Raw genomic sequence first — 23,287 nt, 5'->3', positions numbered from 1 at the left:
AAAGTGAATGTGTGTGGACTGAAATACCACACACAACCTGCAGATAGGTGTGACACTGTTTTTCGAAAAAAACAGAAATATTTTTCTAATTCCACATAACCCTTACAATCTATTAGAACACATGATGGCTCAGTGGTTAGTATTGTACTTTAGATCAGTGTTTAGAACTATACGGTCTCTCACTGGTTAGTACTGTACGGTGGCTCAGTGGTAAGCACAGTGTGGTGTCTCAGTGGTTAGCACTGTACTGTGGCTCACTGGTTAGCACTGTACTGTGGCTCACTGGTTAGCATTGTACGGTGGCTCAGTGGTTAGAACTATACGGTGTCTTAGTGGTTAGCCCTGTATATAGTGGCTCAGTGGTTAGCACTCTACAATGTCTGAGAGGTTATCACTGTATGGGGGCTCAGTGGTTAGCATTGTACGGTGGCTCAGTGGTTAGGACTTTTTTGTTCCAGCACTTAGATCCTTAGTTCAAATCCCACCAAGGACAACATCTTCAAGGAGTTTGTATGTTCTCCCTGTGTTTGTGTGGGTTTCCTCCGTATTCTCCAGTTTCCTCCCACACTCCAAACACATACTGATAGATTGTAAGCTCCAATAGGGACAGTGATGATGATGTCTGAAAAGCGCTGTGGACGTAATGTCTCTATATAAGTAAAATGTTGATTTGGTGCATGGAATTTCTATGAATCTATTTTGGTGTTTTTTACTTTCATCCTCTTATGGTAATGGTCATTACATGGTTAATCATTTCTGATTCTTTTTGCCCTAGTCGTCATCATGTGTATGCACTCAGTATTGGTCGGAGGGGGAGATCAAGCCGCCTTCCTAATCAAAGCTCATGAGATGGCACTTACAGACGGAAGATACGTCTTCGTGCCGTACGACACTTTGCTTTACAGCCTTCCCTATAAGAACAACTCGTACGCCATCTTCAATACAAACAGAAAACTGCTGGAGGCTTATGACGCCGTACTAACAATCACAATGGACTACGAAGAAAAGTCCTTCTATGATGCCTTTATCGAGTTCAAGGAGAAGGGAGAAATAGACACAACTCTGGAGCCGCAGCAAGTAAGTGAAAAAAAAAGAAGGCTGTACTGCCACCTAGTGGACAATTCACTAGGAAGCTAAATGTTAGAAATCCATAACCCAACAAATGGTGCCAACCTCATGTGAAGGACAATATTAGGAGGTAGTCCTGGGCTGATAAGTCTGGAGGGTCTTAAGATATTTCTAAAGACAGAGCTTCTTGCTACATAATGTAAGGGCACTGAAGCTGCATCATGTTTTCTGGGAGTGGAGATTGATCTCTGCATAAAGAAGATGGGGTTCTTGTTGAATTAGTGACAGGATCATGTGTGGATTTTCCAACAACCAATCAGGACGCAGAAAAGATTCGCAATGTTTAGACACAAGGGCTTGTGTTATTGGCTGTCAAGTTGAGTCTTGTCTGTAGTGGCAGAGGTGTGAAATCAAGAGGCCTACAGCTATCACTCATCACCTACGTTTTGGTTTGAAAGCTCTAAATGCTGGCCAGACCCTGTGTGGTGCATGGCCCATACCTGACTGCAGCACTAAGACACTATGAGTACTGTGGGCCAATTGATGCCACTGTCCTGCTGTCTGCCTCCAATTTTTGGAAATGTGGAGACTCCAAGATGGGTGTCCAAGCTGTATCTTGTCTGTAATGACAGGGTTCTCTGAGTAAGATGCCTATTCCTGTCACTCATTCACCTCTTGATTTGAAAGCTGTAAATGCTGGGCCACTGCCTGTTTAGTGCATGGCCCATGCCAGACTGCTGTGAAAAGACACTATGGGTACTCTGGGGCAATTTATGAAACTGTCCTGATGCTTGCCCCTAGTTTTTGGAAATATGGAGACTCCTAGTTGGGTCTCCAAGTTGTATCTTGTCTGTAATGGCAGGGTTCTCAGAGCAGGAGGCCTACACCTGTCACTCATTCACCCACCTCTTGATTTGAAAGCTGTAAATGCTGGGCCAGACCCTGTGTGGTGCATGGCCCATACCTGACTGCAGCACTAAGACACTATGAGTACTGTGGGCCAATTGATGCCACTGTCCTGCTGTCTGCCTCCAATTTTTGCAAATGTTGAGACTCCAAGATGGGTCTCCAAGTTGTATCATGTCTGTAATGGCAGGGTTCTTAGAGCAAGAGGTCTACTCCTGTCACTCATCCATTTCTTGATTTGAAAGCTGTAAATGCTGGACCACACCCTGTGTGGTGGATGACCCATGCCAGACTGCTGTGAAAAGACACTATAGGTACTCTGTGGCAATTGATGAAACTGTCCTGGTGTCTGCCCCTAATTTTTGGAAATATGGAAACTCCTAGTTTGGTCTCCAAGTTATGTCTTGCCTGTAGTGGCAGGGTTCTCAGAGCAACAGGTCTACTCTTGTCACTCATCCACCTCTTGATTTGAAAGCAGTAAATTCTGGGCTAGACCCTATGTGGTGCATGGCCCATACCTGACTACAGAACTAAGAAACCATGGGTACTGTAAGCCAATTGATGCCACTGTCCTGCTGTCTACCTCCAATTTTTGAAAATGTGGAGACTCTAAGATAGGTCTCCAAGTTGTATCTTGTCTATAATGGCAGGGTTCTCAGAGCAAGAGGCCTACTCCTGTCACTCATCCAATATAGCTTATGTTAATAGTCTAGGAAGTTAATGGCTGTGCTACAACAGTGTGGCTCCACTGTAAAACAGTTTGAGCTGTTTTAGGACAACTTAAAGATGTTGTGTATGCTTTTTCTTTTGCCTCCCATTGAATTCAATGGATTCAGCTAGGTTCATCGAACTGTTTGGTGAACAGAGGCGAGCTCGGCGAATCTGAACAGAGCCACGGCCGGTTCGCTCATCTCCACTGCTATGCCACATACATACATAGTACCACTATAGCACATACTGTATATACACAATACCACTAAACTACACATATGCATGATATTGTTATACCCCATACATACTGTATATAGCCCCACTATAGCACATATATACACAATACCGCTATATTACACATATGCATACTACTGCTATACCACAAGCATAGATAGTGCCGCTATAGCACATATACAGTGTCTTAAAAAGTATTAATACCCATTGAACGTTTCCACATATTTCACATTGCACCCAAAACGCAACACTAAATGCCAAGTATTAATGAAGAAATGATAAATACTTTTCTAAGTAATTTATAAAATATAAATCTGAAAATTGTGATGTGGATTTATATACAGCCCCTGAGTCAATACTTTGTAGGACCACCTTTTGCTGCAATTACCACTGCAACTCTTTTGGGGTCTGTCTCTCCAGCTTTGCACATCTACAGGTGACATTTTTGCCCCCCCCCCTTTGCACACAAGCTCTCGCTCAGTGAGATTCGATGGAGACGTCCGTGATCAGCAATTTTCATGTCTCCGCACAGATTCCCAATAGGATTTCGGTCTTGGACTGTGACAGGGCCATTCACACACATGAATATGCTCTGATCTAAACTCTCCATTGTAGCTCTGGCAGAATGTTTAGGGTCGTTGTCCTGCTGGAAGGTGAACCTATGCCTCAGTCTCAAGACATTTGCAGCCTATGACAGGTTTTCCTATAGGATTACCCTGTATTTAGCTCCATCCATCTTCACATCAACTCTGATCGCCTTCCCTGTCCCTGCTGAAGAAAAGCCTCCCCACAGCATGATGCAGCCACCACCATGGGTGACTGTGGGGATGGTGTTATCAGGGTGATTGCAGTGCTCTGTGAGATTTTAAGAGCTTGGGATATTTTTTATAACCTAACCCTGCTTTACTCTTCTCCACAAATTTATCCCTGACCTGTCTGGTGTGTTCCTTGGTTTTCATAATGCTTTTTGATCCCTAAAGTTCTCACACAAGCCTCTGAGACCTTCACAGAACAGCTGTAGTTAAACTGAGAATAAATCATACACAGGTAGCCTCAATTTAATAATTAGGGGACTTCTGCAATCAGGATTTTATTTTTGGCTATCACACTATAGGGGCTGAATACATATGCACATCACAATTTTCAGATTTGTATTTTTAAAATATTTATAAAACTATGCATTAATTCCTTTACACTTTATGAACATTTTTTAAGGCACTGTATACACAATACAACTATATCACATTTATACATGGAGCTGCTAAACCACACATACTTAGTACCCATACACCTCACACATAGTACCGCAATACCACACTTAAAGTATAGATAATACTACTATAGCAGATGAATATACTGTACATCACCAGTGGACCAAACATATAGAGCCAGTGAAATAAGTATTGTACACATCATCATTTTCTAAGGAAATACAGTCATGGCCGAAACTGTTGGCACCCTTGACATTTTTCCAGAAACTGAAGTATTGCTTACAGAAAATCATTGCAATTACACACGTTTTGTTATGCACATGTTTATTTACTTTGTGTGTATTGGAACACAAAAAAGAGAGGGGAAAAAAAGCAAATTGGATATAATTTGACACAAAATCCTAAAAATCGGTCTGTCAAAATTGTTGTCACCTTTACAAAATTGTGGGTAAACAATTTTGTTTCAAGCATGGGATGCTCATCCAAATTCACCTGTGACAAGTAACAGGTGTGGGCAATATGAAAATCACATTTGAAACCAGAGAAAAAGGGGAGAAGTTGACACAATCTTTGCATTGTGTGTCTGTGTGTGCCACACTAAGCATGGAGAACAGAAAGAAGAGAAGAGAATTGTCTGAGGATGTGAGAACCAAAATTGTTGTAAAATATCAACAATCTCATGCTTACAAGTCCATCTCCAGAGATCCCGATGTTCCTTTGTCCACAATGTGGAACATATTGAAGAAGTTTACAACCCATGGCACTGTATCTAATCTCCCTGGACACAGAAGGCAGAGAAAAATTGATGAAAGGTTGCAATGCAGGAGAGTCCTGATGATGGATAAGCCACTTCAATCAAGTTTCAAAGAATTTGAATTGGATCTGTAGGTTCAGAGTGCTTCAGTATAAATATCCGTCCACATTTGATTGAGATGAAATACCATGGAGGAGACCCAGGAGGACCCCACTGCTAACACAGAGACATAAAAATGCTAGACTGCAGTTTGCGAAAATGTACATGAGTAACCAAAATCCTTCTGGGAAAGTGTATTTTGGACAGATGAAACCAAGATAAAGGTTTTTAGTAAAGTACATCATTTTACTGCTAACCAAAAATGAAATGACTCCTACACAGAAAAGAGCACAATACCTACAGTCAGATATGGTGGAGGACAGAGATGTTTTGGGGTTGTTTTGTTCACTTTGGCAATGGGTGTCTGACTATGTGGAAGACATCATGAAACAGTGCTCACTGGAACATTCAGAAGTTTAGAAATTCTGTAACCAATGCCATCAGTATGTTTAGCAACAATATGGTTGCGAAGGCCTTGAGACAGCTCACTGGTGTTATCCATCATGAGATGTTTCTTGTGTGCCACCTTGGTAATGTTTACTGATGGTAATCTTTTTACAGTCCATCAGTTGAACTGACTGATATTATCTTTCACTAATTTACAGGATTGTTTTCTAATTATTGGCAGATTTCAGCTGGTGTTATGTTTTTCCATGGCTTTTTGTACTTATTTTCCCATGTGTTCAATACTTTTTCCCTGTGTCTATTCTCATTATTACACATCACTAAATTTATGGACACCTTTTGGTTTGATTTCTTTGCCCGTGTGGATTGGATGGGTTGTTACCAACATGTGGCGAGAAATTTATGTCAATAGCACCTTTAGAAATATATTTACTTAGATAATTGGTGACATGTTCAATACTTATTTCACCCGTTGTATGTATTATCTCTATTCCACACTCATACATAGTCCTTCAATACCCCACTTATATATAGATGCATAGTACTGTTGTAACACACATGTACAGTACATAGTACAGATGCCACATATACCACTAAACAACTCACTTACATAGTGCCGCTATACCACACACACATACATAGTTGAGAGGTTCTAGGTGAAGCCAGAGTGGACACTGGGGATTACTCCAGAACAGACTTTGTAGACAAATGCGGATTAGAACATTAGTGCACCAGGGTAGTATGCAAAAGCAGTCATAGAGGGAAAGTAAATAGTGTGCTGGGGACCCTAAGTAGACACTGATCCTGTCCTGCTATCGGTCTGATAACTATCTATCTGATTAGCTTACATTGGCCCGAAGCCCTGCCTGCACCGAGGCTGCGCAGCACATGCGCAGTTCAGGGTCTCCACCAAGTGTGGAGTCTGACAGAGAGAGATGATCATGCATAAGAACATCAGAAATGTTCGTTTTGACACAATTTGTCTTTAATGATACATATTAGAATATGACAACTTTTTAAAGTGGCATCTTCATCACCTTAGATAGGTAGGAGGGGAGAGGAGGGGGATGCAGCTGCAGATTCTTATTTAGCATTTCAATAGGGCAGAGCTTGGAGGAAGGGGTGCAGCAAGGTAGAGACATCTGATTGGTTCTGAGCATGCAACACATCACAGTATAAGACACGGCAATCTCAGCAGACAGAGAATGAGAATTTACTTAAAGGGGTTTTATCACTTTAAAAAAGTGGTCACAAAGCAATTGAATAGTTACAAAACAAACAGAGCCGGTCCTCACCCTACTTGCATCAGTTCAGGCTCGCAGCTGCTGCTCCAGTCTCTGTGTTTTGGCTGCCACCCTAGCAGCCAATCACTGACCTTGGCTAATGTAGACAGTATGAGCCGCTGAGCTCAGTGATTGGCTGTAGAGGTGTTTGTGTGTTGGAGCCAAAACACCAGGACCAGAGCAGAGGCAATGAGCCAGTGCTGGACCTGGGAAGTGTGAACACCATCTGTGTTTTTATTTTTTTAATTACCACTTATTTGGGGTCCACTTTTTTTAAAGTAAAAAAAACCCAGAGGGAAGAGAAAAAAAGAAAAGATCCAAATTTGCAACATTTCTAAGTGCTACATCTACAGCTCTACTTCCTGGCCTAGAATAAAATAGTACAGAGCTACAGTACCAGACACACACTATGAACCAGAGTGGTGCTGTTTTCTGTCAAGTATTAATACATCTTTGCATTTCTGCAGGTTTCGCCTCTATTTGGAACCATCTACAATTCCTTTTACTTACTGGCCAAAGCAATGAGCAGCGCATGGAAGCAAGGCGCCTGGATTTCAGGATCAAACCTTGTGGAATATACCAAAAACTTAGATTATCCCGGATTTACTCACATGTTGCACACAGATGGGAATGGGGATGGACTCAGCAGCTTTGTGGTCTTGGACACTGATGGGAAGGTAAATCAGCTCTTCCCAACCTACTCTGTGGAGATGTCCTCTAATTTAGTGCGTTTCTTGGGAAAGACCATACGCTTTCCTGGTGGGACACCTCCTCCCGCAGACTCCAGCTGTTGGTTTGATCCAGACACATTGTGCATTGGAGGTAAGTCAGTGGATTTATATTCATATAAGTTACAGGATAAAACATTTTTTTTGGCAAACACATTGATTGTAGAGGAAAGATGCAGCCAATGTGATGTACAGTCAGGGCCAGAAATATTTGGACAGTGACACAAGTTTTGTTATTTTGGCTGTTTACAAAAACATGTTCAGAAATACAATTATATATATCATATGGGCTGAAAGTGCACACTCCCAGCTGCAATATGAGAGTTTTCACATCCAAATCGGAGAAAGGGTTTAGGAATCATAGCTCTGTAATGCATAGCCTCCTCTTTTTCAAGGGACCAAAAGTAATTGGACAAGGGACTCTAAGGGTTGCAATTAACTCTGAAGGCGTCTCCCTCGTTAACCTGTAATCAATGAAGTAGTTAAAAGGTCTGGGGTTGATTACAGGTGTGTGGTTTTGCATTTGGAAGCTGTTGCTGTGACCAGACAACATGCGGTCTAAGGAACTCTCAATTGAGGAGAAGCAGAACATCCTGAGGCTGAAAAAAAAGAAAAAATCCATCAGAGAGATAGCAGACATGCTTGGAGTAGCAAAATCAACAGTCGGGTACATTCTGAGAAAAAAGGAATTTACTGGTGAGCTTGGGAACTCAAAAAGGCCTGGGCGTCCACGGATGACAACAGTGGTGGATGATCGCCGCATACTTTCTTTGGTGAAGAAGAACCCGTTCACAACATCAACTGAAGTCCAGAACACTCTCAGTGAAGTAGGTGTATCTGTCTCTAAGTCAACAGTAAAGAGAAGACTTCATGAAAGTAAATACAAAGGGTTCACATCTAGATGCAAACCATTCATCAATTCCAAAAATAGACAGGCCAGAGTTAAATTTGCTGAAAAACACCTCATGAAGCCAGCTCAGTTCTGGAAAAGTATTCTCTGGACAGATGAGACAAAGATCAACCTGTACCAGAATGATGGGAAGAAAAAAGTTTGGAGAAGAAAGGGAACGGCACATGATCCAAGGCACACCACATCCTCTGTAAAACATGGTGGAGGCAACGTGATGGCATGGGCATGCATGGCTTTCAATGGCACTGGGTCACTTGTGTTTATTGATGACATAACAGCAGACAAGAGTAGCCGGATGAATTCTGAAGTGTACAGGGATATACTTTCAGCCCAGATTCAGCCAAATGCCACAAAGTTGATCGGACGGCGCTTCATAGTACAGATGGACAATGACCCCAAGCATACAGCCAAAGCTACCCAGGAGTTCATGAGTGCAAAAAAGTGGAACATTCTGCAATGGCCAAGTCAATCACCAGATCTTAACCCAATTGAGCATGCATTTCACTTGCTCAAATCCAGACTTAAGACGGAAAGACCCACAAACAAGCAAGACCTGAAGGCTGCGGCTGTAAAGGCCTGGCAAAGCATTAAGAAGGAGGAAACCCAGCGTTTGGTGATATCCATGGGTTCCAGACTTAAGGCAGTGATTGCCTCCAAAGGATTCGCAACAAAATATTGAAAATAAAAATGTTTTGTTTGGGTTTGGTTTATTTGTCCAATTACTTTTGACCTCCTGAAATGTGGAGTGTTTGTAAAGAAATGTGTACAATTCCTACAATTTCTATCAGATATTTTTGTTCAAACCTTCAAATTAAACGTTACAATCTGCACTTGAATTCTGTTGTAGAGGTTTCATTTCAAATCCAATGTGGTGGCATGCAGAGCCCAACACGCGAAAATTGTGTCACTGTCCAAATATTTCTGGACCTAACTGTATATGAAGGCTGATGTATAGATGTATTATTGTAATTCGCTACTAGATATGAAAGCCATTTTGGACACATTACAATACATCATTTCCCAAAAATGTACCTTGCCAAGAACGGGGGTAAATGAACCGGTCTTGCACTGGTGAAAGATAAAGGAACTACCATGGAGTTTGTAATGACGGCACAGGGGCTCCTAAGCTGGCCTTCAGACTTGAGACCCTGCACTGTCCCTTATCTCGGAGGTAGGCTTGATGGTAGCCAGGTCTGAGCCCCTAGCATGACCCTGATTCCTGTTCAAACCCTGAACTTACTCCCCCTCTCCCCCACCTTTGGGAAACACAATAACAAAACCCCACAGAAACAACAAGGGAGAACGGAAACTCATACACACCGCATTCAAAACAGGAGAGACAATATGTGTACAGGGGAATAAAGAAAAGGGAAGAAAGTAACGCACAACAGGGGAATGCTCATACCAATCAATATCGTAACACAGATACCATAAACAGGATCACAACTAAGACCGGGATCGCTGGAGCTATGCTAAAGCTTTTATCGGAGCATACTGGAAGAAGCCCCTACACCTTAAATAGGAAGGAGTCAGCTACATGTGGCAATTAGCAACCTGAGCTCCGTCCTAGTTCCTGCTCACCAGTCTGCAGGAATTAACTCCTGCAGGGCTGTAGACCAGTGGACCTGAATCAGCCAACGCCCGGATCTGGCTGAACAATACGAAGCTTCAGGTTGTTTATCATACTCTGTAGTGTGAGCAAAGTGCGACACCACCATGCCACCAAACGCGTGCAGAGCCGAACATCACATGACAGGAACACTGTCTACTAGCCTTGAGCGAATAGATTCAATGCAATTCAATTTCATATAGAATTTTAGGAAATTCACTGGACTGAGCAAATTCAAACAGTTTGTGATTCGATTCGCATGAGTCACCATTTTCACAAAGCAGTAAATTTCATGAGCCATAAAAGGCTCTCATGATTTTAGCTGAGGCCATGCAGGCTCCACCATAATGCTTTGCAGCTATTATATCACATGGTATAATACAGTCAATCAGGAGGGATTCTCCTAGCTTGTATAAAAGCCAAGGCAGGGAATGCAGCAGTGCTTTGCAGTGAATATGGATAGTAGGAGGATGGGACAGTTCACAGCTTAGCAACATCTTCATCTTAGTCTGGTTCATCTTCATCTGCTTTGGTCACTAAGTGCTGCTTCATTCTCTCTGCGAACAACGCTGGTGCTAAGCCGGACTGTCCCGAATTTGGGAGCTGTCAAAGGAAATTTGGGGTCTGTCCTAACATCAGCTGTGTCTCTGTTCTAAGGTTACAAATGCACCTGAATATAACTGTTATGGGGGGACCGGCAGATTAGGACCAGGGGTATATATCCCAATCGCCAGTTGGGGCCCACCGTGCTCCAGATGATAATGGAGCTGCTGGCACCCTGTGGGTTAGGCGGAGACTAAAGAGCTGATGACTCAGAGATAACCCAGGAGACCTAGGAACCGGTCACGTGTGTAAGGACACATCAGACCGGACGACAACCCAGTTAGCATTTCGGTGGAGCGGGCGCTACTCCGACCACGTGTGAAGGGAACACGTCAGGCCAGGTGGTGACCAGGTAGCATTGACCAAGAAGACCGCTGCGACAGCGCCCTGTCGGCCACGTGTGAAAGACACGTCAGGCCGAGCGGTCCTCCGATTAGCGTTTCTGGTCACCACTCGACTGGCCACGTGTGTGAAGGACACGTCAGACCAGGTAGTCACACCAGTAGCATTTGACTGGGAAGCCGAGGAGGGAAATAGGGTTCACACACCCAATCCAGGAACACCCTGTTAACTCCACAGGGGTTCTGGAATACGCTGTCCGTGCGCGTAGAGGGCACAACCGGACCGGTGGCGCAGCAGGTACGCTGTCCATGTACGTAGAGGGCACTTTTGGACAGGTGACGCAGCAGGTATGCTGTCTGTGTGCGTAGGAGGCACTAACGGACACATAACGCAGCAGCCGCAGTCCAGTTAACGCCACTGGAGTGTTATAGCACTACTGGAACGGCAGCAAGGAAGCACGGCGCCTGACCCTGATGTGCTGAGCCACGAATCTTGGCATGACAGGCACCGTTCGCCTAGCCCTACCTACCGCTTCCAACAAGGCTTATGCCACCATGAACTCTAAGTGAAGACTGTGCATGCCTCCATGTTGTCTCCAGCCTCTATTATAACCTGGGTCCGCCCCAAACCCAGGGTGGAACCACCAAGGTCTAATAGCAGAGTGCCATGCCAGCAGCGACGTCACCAGCGGCCTATCTGGAACTGCCATGTCATTGATGACCTCATGGAAGCCACGCCCCAAACACCTCACCAGTCATCGTCTGACGACCAATGGTGATTTGCCAGATCATAGAGGCGGGCCTCTGCGAGCCAGTCCGGAGTGGCCACATCATCAGGACACCTGACACCCTCTTCCCTATCAGTACCTGCCACCTCACGGACATGCTCAGTGAGGTCCTTACCGGACCTAGCCTCTGATGCACTAAGTGCCTGAGCATGCTCAGTAGCCTGAACAACAGTCTGGGAAATCAGACTATCTGCCTGAGCATGCTCAGTAGGCACAACACTGGACTTACACACGGCCCAATGTCCAAGTACCTGTGCAAAGAGGCTTTTCGCATTAAGTGTAGGAGCATGCTCAGTAGCCTGAACCAAGGACTTAGCCTCAGAAATGGCACTATCAGGCTGAGCATGCTCACTAGGCGAAACACTGGACTTAGACTCTGGCTGGGGTAAATCGAGGCGCGCATGCGCACTAGCCGCCTCTCCACACTTAGATGTGGAGGAAGAAGCAGCCAGCTGAACGACCCGAGGCACGGCCAAATATGGCAGCCGACGCCTGGGCGCAACAGGAACCGCAACAGGCTGCTTGCGGCTATAGCGGCGCCGGTTCGTAACAATAACAGTGTAGAAATGAGCCAAAATGGCTTTCCTCCACTTCTCAGTCTTGGTAAAGACCAAAGGTCCTGCCAAGATTTTTGGGTCACATAACTGTCAGTGAAGAAAAGTAATGTGTGCGTATCTATATTAATGTAGCAGAGCTGTGTGTGCATATGTTGGTATTGAAGTAAAAGAGCTGTGTGCGTGCATGTGTGGTTTGAAGTAGCAGAGCTGTGTGTGTATATGTTTAACTGATGTGGCAGACCTGTGTATGTATTTGTTTGCATTGCTGTAACATAGCTGTGTTTGAATTGATGTAGCAGAGCTGTGTGTATATTTGTTTGTATTGATGTTGTAGACCTGTGTATGTATTGGCATTGAGGTAACAGCTGTATGTGTGAATTGATGTAGCAGACCTGCGTGTTTGTTTCAGGGTGTATTGATATAGCAGAGTTGTGTGTATAGTGGGTACATTAATGTAGCAGACCTGTGCATGTAAGGGAGTGTATTGCTGTATCAGCTGTGTGTGTGTGTGCATGGATGCATATTGATGTGGTAGGGCTTTTTGTTGTGTATTGATATAGCAGAGATGTGTGTATTCATATAGCAGAGCTGTGTGTATTGATGTAGCAGAGCTAAGTGTATGTGTGTTGATGTTGCAGAGCTAAGTGTGTGTGTGTGTGTTCATGTAGCAGAGCTGTGTGTGTGTGTGTGTGTGTGTGTGTGTGTGTACACTGTGGAGGTATCATAATATGTGGGAGGGAATGTACTGTGGGGGCATAACTAATGTGGCATGACACATGACACTGTATTTGTACCTCTTTTTTTAATTTAAAAGTTGTGAGGTATGCTAAAGGAGATGTGATAATCAGTTTCCCTCCATAGTGCAGTCACTGTCCAGCAAGGGATCCAGCCTGACTGAGACTTATGGTTCTGCTGAGCCTAGTTAAAGGGTGTGGGAGCTGTCCAGCCATCCAGCGGGTTTAATCATCTCCCTATTGGTGCTGTCATAATGTGACTGCAGGATAGGGAGAGACAGGGGGCTCCTAAACTGTCCCTCACACTACAGGACCCTAGGCTATCCCCAACATCAGGGTTACCCCTAATGGTAGAGATACCTGAGTCCTGTGTTTGGCTATTCTCCTGACCATAACTAATCTTCCCCCCCCCCCAGGGAAGGAAGGGGCAGGAGTGTGATGGCAACACAGACAGAGGAAAAACAAAACTCAGACACAAAAAACTCAGACACACTGCAAACTCACAGGAATAAACAGTGAGAAACTAAGGAGAAAAGAAAGAGAAGGAAGGCAGCAACAAAAGGACAACAAGGGTTAACACCACAACCGCTCACAGCAATAATGCACAACAACCTCCAGTAAGTCTGGATCACACCATCAGACCAGTATAGACTAGCTATAGCTGGCAATAATGGAATTGTCCTGCCAGCATATATAGGAGGGGAGTGAATGTGACTGGCTCCCGCACAGCATGTGATCAAAGGAGAATAACAAGCAGTCCTGCAGGGATTAACTCTTGCTATCCTGCTTATAAACCATAAATCTGTGGGTAGTTGCCTGAGTCTCCCTGCGCTGATCACAGACATCAGAGACATTAGCAAGTAGAGTGCCAAAATCTGTAGTCTCCACAGATCTTGACGCTGCCATGATAGCAACCTCTCTGTGAAAAAATTCAGGGAACTCCATTGTAAGACTAAATCCTGTACAGTGGTTAAAGGGTAAAGGCCAGGGTGCCTCTGGGATCTGCCAATCAGAATGGCTAGTGCTAAGTCTGTCCAATGTAGCCTTTTTTTAGCCACCGGGCTATAGCAGACATATCAGGTAGGAAGAGAAAGTCATGAACACTGAATAAACATTACACATAATAATTTTTATTTCTATAGCGTCAACATATTCAGTAGTGCTGTACAATTCAGAGGGAACTTGTACAAATTATTATTATTATTTATTATTATAGCGCCATTTATTCCATGGAGCTTTACAAGTGTAAGAGGGTATACGTACAACAATCATTAACAGTACAAAACAGGCTGGTATAGGAGGAGAGAGGACCCTGCCCGCAAGGGCTCACAGTCTACAGGGAATGGGTGATGGTACAGGAGGAGAGAGGACCCTGCCCGCGAGGGCTCACAGTCTACAGGGAATAGGTGATGGTACAGGAGGAGAGAGGACCCTGCCCGCGAGGTCTCACAGTCTACAGGGAATGGGTGATGGTACAGGAGGAGAGAGGACCCTGCCCGCGAGAGCTCACAGTCTACAGGGAATGGGTGATGGTACAATAGGTGAGGACAGAGCTGGTTGCGCAGTGGTCTACTGGACTGAGGGTTATTATTTGTTGTAGGCTTGGTGGAAGAGGTGGGTCTTGAGGTTCCTCTTGAAGCTTTCCACGGTAGGGGAGAGTCTGATGTGCTGAGGTAGAGCGTTCCAGAGTATGGGGGAGGTACGGGAGAAATCTTGTACGCGATTGTGGGAAGAGGAGATAAGAGAGGAGCAGAGAAGGAGATCTTGTGAGGATCTGAGGTTGCGTGCAGGTAGGTACCGGGAGACTAGGTCACAGATGTAGGAAGGAGACAGGTTGTGGATGGGTTTGTATGTTATGGCTAATGTTTTGAACTGGAGTCATTGGGCGATGGGAAGCCAGTGAAGGGATTGGCAGAGTGGTGAGGCTGGGGAGTAGCGAGGGGAGAGGTGGATTAGGCGGGCCGCAGAGTTTAGGATAGATTGGAGAGGTGCAAGAGTGTTGGAAGGGAGGCCAGAGAGCAGGAGGTTGCAGTAGTCAAGGCGGGAGATGATGAGGGCATGCACTAATGTTTTTGCAGATTCTTGGTTAAGGAAAGCATGGATCCGACAAATGAACAAAGATGGAGAAAAGATGACATTACAGAGTAACGCATACCGAGAGGAGTGAGGGTCCTGCTCGCAAGCTTACAGTCTATGAAGAAATAGGGGGACACAAAAGGTAAAAGGTAAAAATATAGGGCTTGTCATGTAAGGTTCAGCCATCAGTATATTAAATAGGGTATTCAAATAATGCATGAACCGGTCACCAGCCAGTATGTACAAGTGCAGGTAAAGCAGGGATGTAAGCGATAACAGGGAATAGTTAGGTGAGTGAGATGGGGCGATAGGCCAGTCTAAAGAAATGTGTTTTTTGGGCATACTTAAAACTGTGGATACTGGGAATTAACCCAATTGTCTGGGGTAGCGTGTTAGAGAAAACTGGTGCAGCATGGGAGGTTTGGATGTTAGTCTTAGGTTATTAGCAAAGTGGAGATAAGGGAGGAGATGTAGGGTGGTGCAGAACTATGGAGAACTTTGTGTGTAAGTGTAATAAGTTTATATTAGAATATGTGGTGGATGGGCAACCAGTGCAATGACTGGCACAGGATGGAAGCATCAGTGAAGCGGCTGGAAAAGAATATGATCCTGGCTGCTGCATTCAAAATGCATCAGAGAGACGAGAGTTTACTAAGAGGGAGACCAATTAGTAGAGAGTTGCATCAGTCCAGGTGAGAATGAATAAGAGCGACAGTAAGAGATTCTGCAGAGTCAACGGTAAGAAAAGGTCAAAATCTAGAGATGCTTTTGAAGTGCAAGTGACGTGAGTGAAGGGAGTGAAATATAACCCCAAAACAGCGAGTGTGTTGCTGGGGAGTTATGGCAGAACAACACACACAGATATCAATTTCAGGTTTAGGAAGGTTATTAGAGGGAGGAAACACAAGGAGTTCAGTTTTTGACAGATTCAGTTTAGATATAGAGGGGACATTCGAGACAGCAGACAGACAATCATTGGTATTTCGTAGTAATGCGGTTTTGATTTTAATTCTGCCTCTGATGATAATGAGACTGCTGTAAAGTCTTTATAGAAAACCAAGAAGTACGAATCTTGAGGAGCCAAAATGGCCAGTGTGAGATTACTAATTTTTTTTATACAGCTTGTAATATAAAGAATAATAGGAAAAAAAATAAAATAAATACATTTAGCACAAAAACATGATTTAAAAATAGGCCTTTTTCTGATGATGCAATCCCTTTAAGATTTCCTTTCTATGCATTTTTCACTGCTTTTGTTGACTGCCGTGTCCATATTTATCACTCCTTTTAGCTTGAGATATCATATTTTAAATCTACAGTACAGACCAAAAGTTTGGACACATCTTCTCATTCAAAGAGTTTTCTTTATTTTCATGACTCTGAAAATTGTAGAGTCACATTGAAGACATCAAAACTATGAATGAAAACATGTGGAAGGAAATAGTTAAAGTGTGAAACAACTGAAAATATGTCTTATATTCTAGGTTCTTCAAAGTAGCCACCTTTTGCTTTGATTACTGCTTTGCAAACTCTTGGAATTCTCTTGATGAGCTTCAAGAGGTAGTCACCGGAAATGGTTTTCCAACAGTCTTGAAGGAGTTCCCAGAGATGCTTAGCACTTGTTGTCCCTTTTGCCTTCACTCTGCGGTCCAGCTCACCCCAAACCATCTCGATTGGGTTCAGGTCTGGTGACTCTGGAGGCCAGGTCATCTGGAGTAGCACCCCATCACTCTCCTTCTTAGTCAAATAGCCCTTGCACAGCCTGGAGGTGTGTTTGGGGTCATTGTCCTGTTGAAAAATAAATGATGGTCCAACTAAACGCAAACTGGATGGAATAGCACGCCGCTGCAAGATGCTGTGGTAGCCATGCTGGATCAGTATGCCTTCAATTTTGAATAAATCCCCTACAGTGTCACCAGCAAAGCCCCCCCACACCATCCCACCTCCTCCTCCATGCTTCACGGTGGGAACCAGCCATGTAGAGTCCATCCGTTCACCTTTTCTACAAAGACACGGTGGTTGGATCCAAAGATCTCAAATTTGGACTCATCAGACCAAAGCACAGATTTCCACTGGTCTAATGTCCATTCCTTGTGTTCTTTAGCCCAAACAAGTCTCTTCTGCTTGTTGCCTGTCCTTAGCAGAGGTTTCCTAGCAGCTATTTTACCATGAAGGCTGCTGCACAAAGTCTCCTCTTAACAGTTGTTCTAGAGATGGGAAGGTGTGTCCAAACTTTTTTTTGGTCTGTACTGTATGTATATATATATATATATATATATATATATATATATATATATATATTACATTGAACAAAAATATAACCACAAGAATTTTGTCTAAATCTGTGTTAGCACCTCTCCTTTGTGGTGATATGCCACACCTGTGAGGTAGATGGATTATCAAGATGCTGATTAAACAGCATGATTATTGCACAGGTGCGCCTTACATTTGTCTGTAAATTTTAATTTGTAATCAATATTATTTGATGGAAATTGAGTTGCTGGTTAAAATATGATTATTATGCTCCGAGGTCCACCAGACCCTAGATAATAATAAATGAGGACAGGGTGGGGGATAAAAAATTAAAAAAAAACAATATACTCACATGTCTCCTCAGCTGTCATGCCCACAGCACCCATGACGGGCGTCTCAATCTCCAGTTTTCTCTTTTGCATTGAGTCTTCACTTCTACTCCTCTGGATAAGTATTCCCACAATGCCATTTGGATATTAGCTAACAAGGGGGATAACTTTGCCCAACATCGAAGCCTCAGGTACTCTCTAAGTATTGTCGTGTATTCACTACATATATAAAGCTCTAAAAGTGCCATTGTCCATGTGTAATTATAGCCTAAAAGACTGTATATCAGAGTGGACAGTATGACCCAACACCAACTGCATGAACTCTAATCTGGTACTGATACCTGAGGAGTAGCGGCCTTTTCAACTTTTGTCATAGCAGAACTATTGAACTGCAAAGGGTCCGTATACTGTTCTTGCACAGGAGTCTTTTTTTGTCTGTGTCCGCCACTACTCTGGGGTATTGTAGACCAGAGTTTCTTATTTTAGTCATGAGGGTAGTTTCTGTAGACCCTCAATCTTCAGTGAGTAGATGATAAATGTGTCACACTAGGTACAGGGAAGTACCAAGCCAACGGTGAAAGGGAAGACAAGGGAAACCCTGTGTCTAGGGAAGGGGAAGATGGTGACCCTTGACCAAACCTACTGCTTGTCCCTGGAGTCCTTCACTACCCTAGATAGGTTCCGCAGCTCTGCGCCAAGCCGGATACCTGACCCTAGGTATCCCTAGAGCTGGACCCTAAATATGGAATGGATGGGATGAGCTCATTGTCAACCCCACTAAACACTATAGAAAACACAAGGAGGACACACAGGGGGAAAATGCAAGAACTACTTATCCACAGATGACATAGGCAGAAGTTCAGCAAAGTTTCAGCAACAATACCACAGAGGAGTACAAGCCCTCTGCTTGCATCCAGAGCTTGAATAAACTGAATAATATCACCAGCACCAGTCCAAGGAAGGAAGGGGTATCTAAGCACCAAGAGATGATCAGCAGCTGGATGGATGGTCCAAAAGGAGAGATATTAATCTAGCAGGAAAGCTACCTATAGCAATGAATACTGACAGCAGGAACAATGGACAGTCAGGGAGCATTCTACGCAGCCAAACACTGTGACCTTCTATGGCCAGAAACCACATGACTGTCACCCATGAGACACCCGTAACAAAATAATTTAGGCTTAAATACCCTTTTAATGGATTTACACACATGAACAAAACTGTTGGTCCCTTCTGATTAAGTAAGAAAGACACACAATGGCCACTAAATAACATGAAACTGATAAAAGTAGTTTTCTATTAAAAAACTGAATATCAATTAATGAGAATCAGACTCGTGAATTGTGGTTGAAGAGAAAAAGAAATAATGAAACTGACCTGTACAAGAATGATGGTTCCACTAGAAAAGAATTTGACCATAGGGACATGGGGAACTAAAGTGTGTCCTCTAATTAGCATCTCAAGTGTCTACAGACCTTTGATTAGTCAATCTGCCTATTTACTGTTGGAAAAGTAGTCTTTGTGCTGTTTGGTATCATGCTGTGGAACACACTGAACATGGAACAAAGAAAGCTGAGAGAGAGTTGTCTCAGCAGATTAGAAAGAAAATTATAAACAAACATGTTAGAGGTAAAAGCTATAAGACATCTCCAGTTTGATTTTCCTGTTTCTACAGTTACACATATTATTCAGAAGTTTAAGGTCTATGGGACTTGAGCTGATTTCCTTAGTTTTTGCTGCAAATTGAAGAGTTAGATAATAAAAATGCTAACAATAGAGTCCAGAACAATTTTCAAAGAGATTAGAGGTAGCACCCAAGGCCAAGGAACATCAGTGTCAGATCGCACCATCTGGCGTTGTTTTGGCTAATGTGGACTTCTTCATGGAACATGACTGAAGAGGAAATCACTGTTGAAAGCAAATCATAAAAAAACAATTTGCCAAAATGTATATTGACAAGTTACGAAGCTTCTCGGAAAACATCCTTTATAAAGATGAAACAAAACTGGAGCTTTTTCGCACCACATCAGCTGTATGTTCACAGACGCAAAAATGAAGCCTGCAAAAACATTGTACCTACTGTGATACATGGAGGAGGCTCTCTGTTATGTTCTGGAGCTGCTTTGCTGCATCTGGCACAGGGGGTCTTGAATCTGTGCAGGGTACAATGAAATCTCAAGACTATTGTACCGCCCCAGTGCCAGCAGCCGGGCTGCTGCTCGGATCCGGATCCGCGATGGCTCGAGGGATCTCCGGACTTGAGAGGGGTCGCGCGGACACTCGAAATAAATGGGGGTATTTACAGGTGATTTTGTGGTTAGAGTTCATGACGCTACCACAGCTGCTACCGATGGCGATGGAATGGTAGCCAGGTGTTTAACCCCTCCGTGGGTAGGGGGGAAATGCCCCGGGGCTTGGTGATGGTGAGAGGGGAGCACCGTTGGGGAGGAAAGGGTCACTGCGTACTCACTCAGTCCAATAACGCTGACACTGACAACTTGTAAACCGGAATTCTTAGCACCGCTGTAGCAGGGAGGGAGCACACTTGGGTCACATGCCCGATGGTGTTGCTTCTTAGCCTGTGACCTTTTCCTTGGTACTTTCTTTACTAGTTGGCCCCTGTAGTATAGAACTAGTCGGCTCCCGCTTACCCGTATGGCTAATGGAGTGAGCTTGCTCTCAGGGTTCACGCTTGGGATTTTCTGGACTGTGTATTGGGAAAGTCCTATCCCCCTTGTTGCGCTAGTACCCCGATTTTGGAGCGGGTGGAGGACGAATCATGAAGTCTTCGCCCTCGTCATGTAAATTACCAGGACGCTTGAAGCTACTTCCCAGCCTAGGGTCCATGTACCCCGCCGTGCCCTGGCCTCTGCCCGGAGATGACTCAAGGCCGCCGGCTGCCCTGCTCGGCAGTTCCGTGCCCCTTGACACATTCCCCTACGACCGGGGTTCCAGCTCCTACCAGGCCCAGACCAACGTCTGCCACCTAGAAACTGAGGAGCCCAGCTCCCTGACCTCTCCACACGAGAGTCACCACTCAACTCCCTCTCTCCTAAGACTCCTGACCTCCCCTTAACCAACCCCCCAAGTGGCCAGCCCTATTCCCTTCAGGCTGTCCACTGGTGTGTCTGGTGGTTGTGGTGCAGAGTGTTTCTAGGATTTTGATTAGCTTGTTCTCAGCAACACCACAGGCCAGGGACCCATAACCAAGGGGGATTGGATACTGTGCAGAAGGGCAGATTGCACAATACCCTGTGACGACCTGATAGGCAAGGGCGTCATACTATCAAGGTGTTGTGAATTGAAATGTGCTGCCCAGCATCAGAAAGCTTGGTCTGAGATGCGAGTCATGGGTCCTCCAACAAGATAGTGAAGGAACACACAGCTAAAAACATCCGAGAATGGTTAAGAGCAAAGCACTGGACTGTATTGATGTGGCTTCTATGAGTTTTGACCTAAATACCATTGAACATATGTGGAAGGAGCTGAAACCTTCAGTCTGGAGAAGACGCACAACACCAGAGACACAAGGAGCCATCTACTCACGAGGAGTTGGCCAAAATACAATGGACAGGAGCAGAGGTGTCACGGAGTTACAGAAATCATGTGTAATATTTGCCTTAAAATGTTGTACAACAAAATTTTAAGTTAAGGGAACCATCAATTAGGTTTATGCTAGGGCACATAATACAGATTCATATTGTTCCTTGTTCCCATGAGCGACCATGTTTTAGAAATTCACATTGGAGCACATTTTGCTTTTTTTCACCCTACATTAATCCAGCTATCACTTTGTTTTTGGGTTTTTCCTACTCTTCCATCATTGTGATATCTTCTGACCTGTAGTGATGCTACTAATGCTACATTGACATTGTCTTTTTCAGGTATTGAACCATCTATCGTCATCCTGGTGTTCGGCTTGGTGTTTGCGTTGGCTTTATGTGGCGTTGGTGTCTCTTATCTCATCAGGTAAATACTTTTTTTATTTCATTACCTCCAGCCATTACGTTTTGTAACTATTAGTGATGAGTGACCTACCATACTCGGGTGCTCGGTACTCGTAATAAGTAGTTAGAGGCTCGGATGGACACAACTCGTGTACCAAAAATAATGGAAATAAAATGGGGAACATAAACATTTTTCAAGAAGATTTTCCGGAAAAATGCTCCAGCTCTCCATTGACTTCCATTATGCTCAGTACGTGAGTTGAGCCCCATCCAAGCATCCAACTACTCCATCACATGGTGTTTGGCTCTTAACTTGTCGAGTGTCATGACGGCATCTGACGCTGTTCACACTGCAGAATCTGACACTCCACACTTTACCTCCTTTGGTGCTTCTGAGTTACACAGAAAGGCTCGGGCGTCGACCAGCTGTGTTGTTATTAGTGTTTGGGCTTGCAGGAGTTGATTTCTGCTAGTCTGCTGGTTACTTCTTAGATCACATGTTGCTGGAAACCTATCACTGTCACTCCCTGCCTTTTTAAGATGTTGGAGCCTGTCTTTTCATGCCAACTATAGTTTTTGCTAAACCTGTCCATGTGCTGTTGTATCCTAGTCCTGATGGTGATTGTATTACTTTGTGTGTGACGTTGTTGTGAAGTTCTCCTGTTTTCTTGCTGTTTCCTCCCTGCTCTTACTTTCCTTCCAAGGTCTTATACCTGTGTGTGTGTGTGTGTGTGTGTGTGTGTGTGTGCCAAAAGATAGAGATTTAGTTTTCCCAGTTTCCCTATTTCTGTTGGCTATATCACTCCTGCCCTGGCCCTCCCAAGGGGTTGGAGGTGTGGGTATAAGGCTGGGGTCACACTTCCATGTGACTTGTGCAAGTATCGGATCACACTGCCCGGGCCGGCTGGCTTCGCTTCTGCCAGGAGCAGCTCTGTTGTATGTATTTCTATGATGCTGACCCACTCCTGTCAGGAGAGCCGCGGCCGGTCCGGGCAGTGCGATCCGATACTCACACGCGTCACACGCAAGCGTGACCCCGGCCTAAGATTAGGGATGGTGAGGAGCAGGGCAAGGAAAGTGGCCCAGACATCCTCAAAACACACACAATATGGCACAAAGAGGCACCAGACTTATGAATAATAAATAATTAATATGGAATAGACCTTGATGTGTGCAAAAAATACAATATTTATTTATAAAGGGTGGCAAAACTCTCACAATTTTAAAATCATTTAAAATCAGACATAAACACTAAACACTGCCTCCAACATGGGACATATGAATTGCATAGACAAGCATATTGAGGGTAAACACAACAATACTGCCCCCTATCTGGGTATTCTTATACAAAATCAAGTATATACTCCATCTATGCTAAAAATGTGCTTGTATTGCATCAAGTTGTTATTGGATATCCTGAGACTGTCACCAAATGGTATATAACAAAGGCTACACTAGCCAAAAATAATAACAATGAGTCCAAAGTTTAGCCTTTGTTATATACCATTTGGTGACAGTCTCAGGATATCCAATAACAACTTGATGCAATACAAGCACATTTTTAGCATAGATGGAGTATATACAGTGCCTACAAGTAGTCTTCAACCCCCTGCAGATTTAGCAGGTTTGATAAGATGCAAATAAGTTAGAGGCTGCAAACTTCAAACAAGAGCAGGATTTATTAACAGATGCATAAATCTTACAAACCAACAAGTTATGTTGCTCAGTTAAATTTTAATAA

The 23,287-nt window shown here is 44.0% G+C and overlaps 1 protein-coding gene across 1 annotated transcript in view; it reads left to right on the top strand.

Annotated features, from left to right (window-relative positions):
- Nucleotides 1–23,287, top strand: part of LOC142290027 (retinal guanylyl cyclase 2-like) — a 125,777-nt gene that overhangs the window by 18,737 nt on the left and 83,753 nt on the right. The window contains exons 2-4 of the mRNA XM_075333970.1: nucleotides 776–1,077; nucleotides 7,139–7,493; nucleotides 21,484–21,568. Of these exons, the coding sequence (XP_075190085.1) occupies nucleotides 776–1,077; nucleotides 7,139–7,493; nucleotides 21,484–21,568 (742 nt within the window). The remainder of the gene's footprint in view (nucleotides 1–775; nucleotides 1,078–7,138; nucleotides 7,494–21,483; nucleotides 21,569–23,287) is intronic.

The sequence above is a fragment of the Anomaloglossus baeobatrachus genome, chromosome 2, assembly GCF_048569485.1.
Source record: "Anomaloglossus baeobatrachus isolate aAnoBae1 chromosome 2, aAnoBae1.hap1, whole genome shotgun sequence".
In the NCBI taxonomy this organism is placed as follows: Eukaryota; Metazoa; Chordata; class Amphibia; order Anura; family Aromobatidae; genus Anomaloglossus; species Anomaloglossus baeobatrachus.
This window is presented reverse-complemented; position numbering and strand designations above follow the sequence as displayed.